This window comes from Pseudomyrmex gracilis, unplaced genomic scaffold (assembly GCF_002006095.1).
Source record: "Pseudomyrmex gracilis isolate BER0280 unplaced genomic scaffold, ASM200609v1 scaffold_169, whole genome shotgun sequence".
NCBI lineage: Eukaryota > Metazoa > Arthropoda > Insecta > Hymenoptera > Formicidae > Pseudomyrmex > Pseudomyrmex gracilis.
This window is the reverse complement of record NW_018020753.1, coordinates 135,199-144,811: the sequence shown is the minus strand read 5'-3', so window position 1 is coordinate 144,811 and position 9,613 is coordinate 135,199. Positions and strand designations below refer to the sequence as shown.

At 42.4% G+C, this 9,613-nt stretch overlaps 1 protein-coding gene across 3 annotated transcripts in view; it reads left to right on the top strand.

Moving 5' to 3' along the window:
* Window positions 1-9,613, top strand: part of LOC109857720 (titin) — a 21,936-nt gene that overhangs the window by 6,904 nt on the left and 5,419 nt on the right. Inside the window, exons 2-6 of one of the 3 annotated variants that reach the window (XM_020434331.1) lie at window positions 4,009-4,280; window positions 4,373-4,705; window positions 7,166-7,512; window positions 7,724-7,926; window positions 7,995-8,721. In XM_020434331.1, coding sequence (XP_020289920.1) covers window positions 4,009-4,280; window positions 4,373-4,705; window positions 7,166-7,512; window positions 7,724-7,926; window positions 7,995-8,721 — 1,882 coding nt within the window. Of the gene's footprint in view, window positions 1-4,008; window positions 4,281-4,372; window positions 4,706-7,165; window positions 7,513-7,723; window positions 7,927-7,994; window positions 9,577-9,613 lie in introns of all 3 variants that reach the window. The other 2 variants (XM_020434330.1, XM_020434329.1) reach the window with 2 other exon arrangements.

The following is a 9,613-nucleotide window of genomic DNA, read 5'->3' as shown; positions in this document are numbered from 1 at the left end:
AGAGAGAGAGAGAGAGAGAGAGAGAGAGAGAGAGAGAGAGAGAGAGAGAGAGAGAGTACGCGAAGTGATGGCATGCAATAGTGAACGAGCGAATTCGGCAGTGATGTCACCGTCCAATGTAGCGCCCGCTTTAATGCACGGAGCCAATTGAATTTCACGCGTGTGTTCCGCCTCACTTATCACGCTTGTCTCATTCAAGTGCCATAGAAATCTTTGATCGACGCGCCAAAGCCACCGAGCGCCGAGAGAGCCACGTGCACACACGCCTGACGTCACTTATTATTATTGCCGGGCATTACAGCATCGATACAAGTAACGACCGATAAGAACAAATAATAAAATATAATAACGTCGCGAGACAAAACAACTCCGCGTCGCGTATCGCTCGTCGCGCTAATTTCACATTCATATCGATTCCGCGCTCTGATATACACGGAACTCAATATTGACGTCCTCGTAATCGGTAATAAACACACACACGCACGCGAGTTTTACACACACACGTGTCGCATCGGCTGAAAACTTATACGTTTTTTCACAGAAATGCCGGTCGATATCGAACGCAATGATACACGTCACAGATGACACCTCTCACCTCGGACTTTTTACCGGAACGATAAATAACGTACGAACACATTACATATTTTCCCGGAACAATGCAATTCAGACGTTCCGGTCGAGATCTGATCTCGGGTAATTTTTGCTGTTTGATTTTTTCTGTGAGGTTTGTTTTTTTTTTTTTAATATACTTTTTTTCTAAACGAAGGAAAATTTTTCACTCTCCTCTCGCTACGTTCTCAATCTCTTTCTCGGCGAATTTTCAAAATTTTACATCTTCTCTCGTAAAATCTCTTACATACACTTTGCCGATCACACACCGTGCGTTATTCATTAAAATTTCCACTAGAACACTCCGTTCGGAGAACGCGAAACGATCCGAAAACTTAACGCTCGCGCGAGAGTTCAACGTCACGTCAACGTCACACTCGGAATACATTCAAATGCTCTTCTCAAAATTATTTCACGCATATTCGGACTAAGTAAGTAAATTTTCCGAGGATGCGCGGAACATCGAGCGATTTAAAAATAGACACTTGCAGTCTATTTCGCACCGCCGCGCGAACGAACTGCTTCGAAGTGGTCTGTTCTAATTCTCACAGCCGTGACTTTAGTTCCGAGGTTCTAGAGATGGTCGATAAAATGCCTCGACAAGGCGCTCTCGCGCCCACGCTTATTTTCCACGAGCGTGTGCCACTTCATCCGTCGCGTCGAATGAATGAATGAATGATCCCGCGTCTATCCGCTAAAGATAGATTCTTTTTCGTAAAATTTACTATCCTCGAGGGAGAGAATATTACCGAGCGGAATGCATTCGTGCCGCGCGCGATCTCTTATCTTCGTGACGTTTGAATCCGGGACACGATGTTTTCGATTGTTCAACACATGCAAACGCTGTCAATAGAGAACGTGTCCCACTTGCTTCGGGCACACGATAATGTGTATGTACACACGACGTATGCGAGCACGCGTGATCGCGTTTGCTCGCTGATCGGTATCATTATTTTATGACGAAGCGCGTGCGCGCGCGCGCGCTTGTCTCACCGTATCTTACCGTATTACAACATGGATAAACGTTGTTGCAAGTTTCTCATATAACAGATTTAAAAACGCGGCAAATTGATTAGTGAGAAATCGATCGAGAACTTTTCGTCATCAAATTTCGCGTTGAAAACACCGCGCGAATAATACCGAGCGAGTCAACACGGAACGAAAATTCCCCGTTAAAACAAATATAGTCACTTTGAAACGAAGAGAACGAACAAATTTTTTTTTTTCTCATTTACGGAGAAGTTTCTTGACGGACAAAATTCAGCTCGCGAGAGAGAGACGAAAACTTGGAGAAGCCAAATTACGCAAACAAGCTTCGAGCTTCATTACGAGCAACTCTCGATATCGTCGAGCAGCGGCAATCAGCTTAAAGGCTCAAGCCGCTTAAACTGCTAATTAAATGCCAAAACTTCATCTGATGTGTTTTACGCGAATTACGCCCGAGCGTTAAAAACAGAGCAAAGGATTCGACTAATAGTATCAGCAGACGTTATTTGCTTCATTATCGAGTTGCCGCGAGCCGAGGAGGAGCGTGCTTGCGAGTATAATGAGCGGCTCTAACGAACCGAAAGTACGATGCCGAGATTTTTCGAATTGATCGACAAAGACGACTCGACGAAATTTTGTATAATGTTGTTACACAATTAAAAACATGAGAAAATTATTGTTGACAAACAAGTGGAACTTTTCTCTCACAAAAGAAACGTCACAGAATTTTTGCATCTTCAAACCACTCACAAAAGTGGTCTAATTCCTTCGAACTCGTAAAAAATCCGTCCGATAAAAAATCGCGCGAGCGAATAATCTCACGCCTGCGGAAATTATTTACACATCGATAGCGTGTGTGTTTTAATCTGCTCGTGTCTATTTCTACAAGTGTCAATGAGGTTGCTCGCTTGATGAAATTAAATCGTCAAGTCTCACCAAATACACACGTACGGTTCGTATTCGGCAAGCATTGCGTTACACGATACTCTGCATGCAAGCGTGAGCATAAAAGCCGTACGTACATACACCGATCTCGTGTTACCTGCATTCCGTCGAACTAAGCACTAGGAGGCGTTTCTAATCCCCGGACTCGTGCCTGCAGCGGCCCTCATTATGCAGCACGTTTTGAAGCACGTAGTAATAAACGCCTGTGGAAAAACGAAGCCGTATATTTACGCCTCCGTTATTACGCATCCGAGTCCCGGCTAATGTGCCATCAAGGCGTTTCGCAGCGCGATTAATCCGCCGATCGCGAAACGCAAATAATCTTTGCTCTTGAAAATAATATCGTTGTAACACACTTACGTGTCGTGGCGTTTCATGTGAATATTTGCACGCAATGCTACTTGACACTTTATCCACCGGAAGTTTGTTAATAGGCTTTTCGATGCCGCCGCTCATCGACCGGGAGCCTATTAATCGGCTTTTTGCTGCCAACGCTTATCGAAGAGTAAATAATAATTAAATTGCACACAGTGCTCCGCAATAAGAGAAATCAGAACGATACGATTTTCTCGAATTTTGATTTAAAAATTGTAGAGCTTTCGAAATAATCGCATACATTCTTGCGCGAGTCAGTAATCGAGACGTATTCGCACTTGAACGAACGAGTCGGGAGCAGCCACGCTCGTAGTCACGAGCGGTAAAGTGTTAATATAAATTCTATACCCATGAGCCGCCGAGCAATCTTGTTGAAGTAGTTCGTAAGTATGGAGGAAAGTAGTTTTGCGAACGGTAAAGACTGCATAAATGATCACATTTACGTTTCTTCGACGAATATTCGTAACATATTTATAAATGCCACACAACACTTGGCGGATACTGTGTACTTGTGCGAGTACATTTCTATCCGGTTTTTACAGACACGTGACTAACGTAAAGTCACGTGACTTTAATTTAGTCACGTTTTTAAAGTCACGTGACTAGAATAAAGTCTCGTGACTTTATTCATGTGTTTTTTTCTTCTCTCTCTCTATTTTTGGAATTTTATTTTTATGTGTTATTTTCGACACCTCTTATATGTGTATTATATGATTTGTAATTTCATAAACAAGAGTGAAGTGTAACTGTACGTTACATTGTGATTTTAACGTTACGTTCGTAATTTTATACATTAAAAGCGCGATAGGTCGGAATCGTTATTATTATTTACGTAAATTAACACACAATATTGCGATTTGCACTGTGCGTGAGAGTCTTGTTAGCGCAATTGTTAGCAGCACGATAATTATCGCGTGCGCTGACCGCTTACATACGACACTTAAATATCTGGCTTTAAAACTCAATATATCGTATCAGTGAAGAATCTGTGTATATCATTTGTCTTACACGATGTTCTCATAAAAATAATTGCGAGTCTAAGAAAGAAACTCGAGATGTGATGAAACAAATGCTTTTGTTCGCGCTTTTCAGAGAGATGTCACCGAGTCAACGAAGGAGTTTATCGACAAAGAGCAGGTGACTAGCATGGTAGCGCGGGATGTCGTCGACGACACCCGATTTGATACCGCACTCCGGTTTCCAGCGGATTCCACGAGAAAACCGTCGCCGGAACGGCCCGGTTATCCTCGCGGAATACTCGGACTCCGAGAGGACGATCGACCAAAACCGATTCCCGCCGCTGGGAAACCCAGTCGACCTCCGCAACGCGAGAGAAGTCCCCAGCGGCCGGTGGAACATGGCAGGTGAATAAAAAAAATCTGTTTTTACATATATATTTAAAAAAAATAAAACTTGATGGCAATGTTACGCAATTTGTCACTTTTATCTAAAACAGACCTTCCGAGGTTCGGCCGAAGTCGCCTGAGAAGCTTCGGGATTACACATCGCCGACTCGAAAGCCGCAGCCAGCGGCCGGCAAGCCGAGTCGTCCCGAGGTACCCGTAGCACCTAGAAAACATGAAGAACAGCCCACGAAACCAGCTGCTGGCAAACCTAGTCGGCCCACGGAGAAGCCCGAAAAATCGAAGGGTCCGGATGTCAAGCCGAAACGGGGAGATCAGTCGCCAGATTCTCTCGACGAAGATGCCGTCCATCCCGAACCGATTCCCGACATACTATCGAAAATTCCCCTGAAGGAGCAATGTATCTGCGAACTTTGCACCTGCGGGTAAGTTTTTCTTTTCCGAAATGCTTCCCTTATATACACATATCTATAACTCGCGTTGGAGATTGTGGAAAAATCAGGTGCTAGCTTGTGTGTAAATTTAAACGCTGTTCTCGGCATCGCAGAATTTTAATATCGCGGAATCGGTAAACGCAAGAAATATAATTAACAAGTGTAGCTGGAGCGCGTGAGCACACCTTAATTTAATTTATCTTTAGCACGTTCGCCGTGCAGAAGTGAACACAGCCGACCTACTTCCGAACAGCATTAACAAGATCAAAATACAAAACTTAGCGATGCCGGGACGCATATTGACGAGCGGATGCGCAGAAGATTGTCTTCAAGGCCATCTTTCTAGCTCGATTAAATTCATCTCAACGGTCTTTATTTATGGCAATCAATGTTCGCTACGTACGAATTGCTCTAGTCTTGTCTTGTGACATTGTTCGAAACACGTCACTCGTGTCTCTTTTGTACGTAGTTGCGATGTTGTTGTTGGAAAATTTTATCCTTTAAATTATTTCTAATTAATACACAGAAAACACAGATATATTACTTTATTTCTGATTAATATCTCTGTGTGTTTTTTTATTTCACAATTTCCGATATATTTCTTACCGTGAAGAAATCAATGACAAATTTACTCAAAATCACGCACGATTGTTTTAAAAACATACATAAATATGCGTATGCATATGTGTACGAAAGTAGGACACGAGAGAGATCCTTTTACGGTAAGTTGTTTCTGACGGTATATAAGTCATCGCGCGATTTCTTCCTTATTCGAACTTTTCAACCTACGTGTGACGTCTCATGACGGTGACGAAGCGCGCACAAGTTTACGATACAGCTTCGGTAATTGCGTCAAACACATCATCTCTGAAGGACATTTATTAGATATCCTTCGAGAGCTCTGGCGAATGTCCTTCAAAAGAGAGCATCCGATTACGCGCTTTACCATTGCTGATCTCAAAAATGTGTTCGATCCGTTTAATTGCTCCGAAGTTTCACGTGAGATTATCGAGACCAGAAAATTCCCCTCGATATGTTTTAAGCAAAACTACATCTTTTGTTTCTTAACCTTTAGCATCTCTTCGCGCGACGATAATATAATTTTGAGACGTTCCGTGTAGTATATACGCGCGTGTAAACTCCCTTATTAAATTGAAAATCCTGATCCGGATAGAAGCTTGTAGACAGATTCGCACGGGATGCGGTAAGCTCGTGTGGAAAATTAGTCGCGTCGTGGCTGTCACAAGGAGTAATTGCGGTTCGTCTACTACTTGTTGGAAATTTCTACGTAAGTCTGATCTCAACTTTGAGATCCGATATAAACTTCCTCTTTCTGGCTTAACGCGATTCTAAAGAGATGTTTCACGACGCGTCGTGTAACACGAACTTGTAAAAAGTACGCGATGAGACATGAGGCGTCGTTTTTTGAGTCTGACTCTCACGGGAAAACGTTGAGTCTTCGTGATATTCGACGGCGTAAAGAGAAGAGAGACAGAACGTTTCGATTTCGATAAAAAAAAAAACTCTACATAAATATATATACGAAAGTAGAACGCGCTTCGAAATCTGGTTCTCCAAATCAGTTCGACCGCTCTGCATAAAATATTGGCAGGAATACTTCATTTGTTTTCTCTTTCACGTCATCATTTACGGCAAACAGAGCCGGTATTGCCTTCGGAATGTGCAAAGTATCGTCCGGTGAAAGGAGCATTGCGTGCTTTTTGAAAAGGAAACAGTTGCTTTTTATTTAATACGATCTCGATGACGAGGGATCATTTGTATGATTCAATAAAATGCTGATACATTCTTCGAGAGATGTGTTTTAAATCACACGTGACTGTGTTGTGACTTCGCAGCTCTCTCAGACTGCAATTGTATTGAATGAGAGCTTAATTGGTATTCTTGCAGTCAGGTCGAAGAACGTCTAATTAAGTGAATGAGCAACACACGTGCAACAACGTCTTCACTTGTGAGAACGAACGTCATTAGTTCGTTACACCGGCGTCGGTCTGATTTGATGTGACTAACAAATATTTTAATATACATAATGTATAGAAATTATAAATTTACATAATGACATAAAAAGCGTTTGCTTACTTGAATTAAATGAAAATGAGTAATACAATCTGAATGGTAAGTTAAAATAAAAAACAAACAAAAATAACGAGATCGATTCAAGTGGTTGCGTGACAATAACTGCTTATGGGGTCCCAATTAAACGAATCCGATGTAGTTTTTATTGCAAATGATATGAGCGCGAATGAGAGAGATCACAATTTTCATTTCTATACCCATCGTACTTATGATGACGCCGTGTGTTGCAGAGATTAAATTCCAAAAGTACCATTTGAAATTATAACGCGAGCGATGTTACTTTTATTCTCATTACGCACGTCTTTATTTTTATTATAGAACGTTGTTTATGTTAGTCGGTTGGTCTTGATATTTTAGACGTCATCGATGTCCGCACAATTTGCCTCAAGAACACCTGGAGTTTCCTGAAGAACCGGTGCACATCGTTACGTCTTATCGTCAGGATTTCGACGAGAAACGTGTAGAGAAGCAACAGAAATACTATCATGAAGATCATTTACACACGGAGGGCGAATTTATCGGGACGAGGCGAAGCGATTACGTAGCTACTAAGGGCGAAAGAGCACCGGTGAAAAAACCGCAGGACTCGTTAAAACCGGAAGGCGAGTGGATCGGCAGACCACGCGAGGAAGCTCCAAAACATGGCGAGAGAGCGCCAGTTACGATACCACAAGATAACTTAAAACTTGCAGGAAGTTTCGACAGTAAGAGTTTTTATTTACATAGTCATCTGCTTTCTATCTATTTATTTCGATCGATCTATCTATCTTTTTTCTATCGCAAATAATTAAAAATCTCGGAATTATAATATTTTAATTTGAAACTTTATTAAAAACAAGTTCAAATATTATTTGATATGTTATAAAATAATTATTGTAAAATACACGAGAAAGAAAACTATGACCCTTCTTCTAGCTACAACAACGACCGAGCTAGTTTTCACGGGCACCCCCGGCGAACGACCAACCCCAATACGCCGCAATACTTATACGAAAATAGAGGGCGATTTTATTGATGAAACGACAACACGATCTCAGTACATCGATCATCGAAGTATTCAACGCGCTGAGATTGTTAAGCGAACGGATAATCTAACTGTGGGAGAGGGTGAATTCACGGTTAGTAAACATGGTACACAATGTTCGCGTATATGTTTCGACATCTTCAAATTATAATTATGTTGCAGGGTACTTCTCATATGAAGGAGGATTTTCAAACTTATGTTGTCGAGCGCGGACCTCAACGGCGACCGATGTATCCCGAAGATGCTGATCGATTTTATAGCACAACAGATATTACTGATAACACCACAACTACTCAAGACCAATATCGAACCTATATTGAAAAAATGCTTATTGGTCCTGAAGAGAAACGTACGCCAATTAAACCTGGTCCTACTTTAAAATTGGAAGGTGAATTCGAAAGACCAAGACCTGAGGAATTCAAGCCTGCAGAAAGGCGCACTCCACTTAAACATCCCGATAATCTTCGTCCAGAAGGAGAGTTCGTTGGTAGACCGAAGGAAGAGAGAGACGTACCGTTGAAAGGCGACCGAGCAGATGTAAAGAAACCAACGGATAATCTTCGTCTGGAAGGAGACTTTGTACGACCCGAACGTGTGGAAGGTTATCGACCAGCTGAGAGACCAGAGGTCAAGAAACCGGAAGACAATCTACGTCCAGAAGGAGAATTTGTTGGTAGACCGAAGGAAGACGTGCCGTTAAAGGGCTATCGAGCGGATGTGAAAAAACCAAAGGATAATCTTCGTCCGGAAGGAGACTTTGTACGACCCGAACGTATAGAAAGTTATCGACCAGCTGAGAGACCAGAGGTCAAGAGACCGGTAGACAACCTTCGTCCAGAAGGTGATTTTGAAAGACCAAAACCTGAAGAATTTAAACCTGCAGAGAGACGTACACCTCTTAAACATTACGATAATCTTCGTCCAGAAGGAGAATTCATTGGTAGACCGAAGGAAGACGTGCCGTTAAAGGGCGATCGAGCGGATGTGAAAAAACCAAAAGATAATCTTCGTCCGGAAGGAGACTTTGTACGACCCGAACGTGTGGAAGGTTATCGACCAGCTGAGAGACCAGAGATCAAGAAACCGGTAGATAACCTTCGTCCCGAAGGTGAATTCGAACGACCAAAACCTGAAGACTTTAAACCTGCAGAAAGGCGTACACCTCTTAAACATTACGACAATCTTCGTCCAGAAGGAGAATTCGTTGATAGACCGAAGGAAGACGTGCCGTTAAAGGGCGATCGAGCGGATGTGAAAAGACCAAAAGATAATCTTCGTCCGGAAGGAGACTTTGTACGACCCGAACGTGTGGAAGATTATCGACCAGCTGAGAGACCAGAGGTCAAAAGACCAGTAGACAACCTTCGTCCAGAAGGTGATTTTGAAAGACCAAAACCTGAAGAATTTAAACCTGCAGAGAGGCGTACACCTCTTAAACATTATGACAATCTTCGTCCAGAAGGAGAATTTGTTGGTAGACCGAAGAAAGACGTGCCGTTAAAAGGTGATCGAGCGGATGTGAAGAAACCACAAGATAATCTTCGTCCGGAAGGAGACTTCGTACGACCCGAACGTGAAGGTTATCAACCAGCTGAAAGACCAGAGGTCAAGAAACCGGAAGACAACCTTCGTCCAGAAGGTGATTTTGAAAGACCAAAACCTGAAGAATTTAAACCCGCAGAGAGGCGTACTCCAATAAAACATACCGATAACCTTTATCCAGAAGGAGAGTTTATTGGTAAACCAAAGGAAGATGTTCCATTAAAGGGCGATCGAGCTGA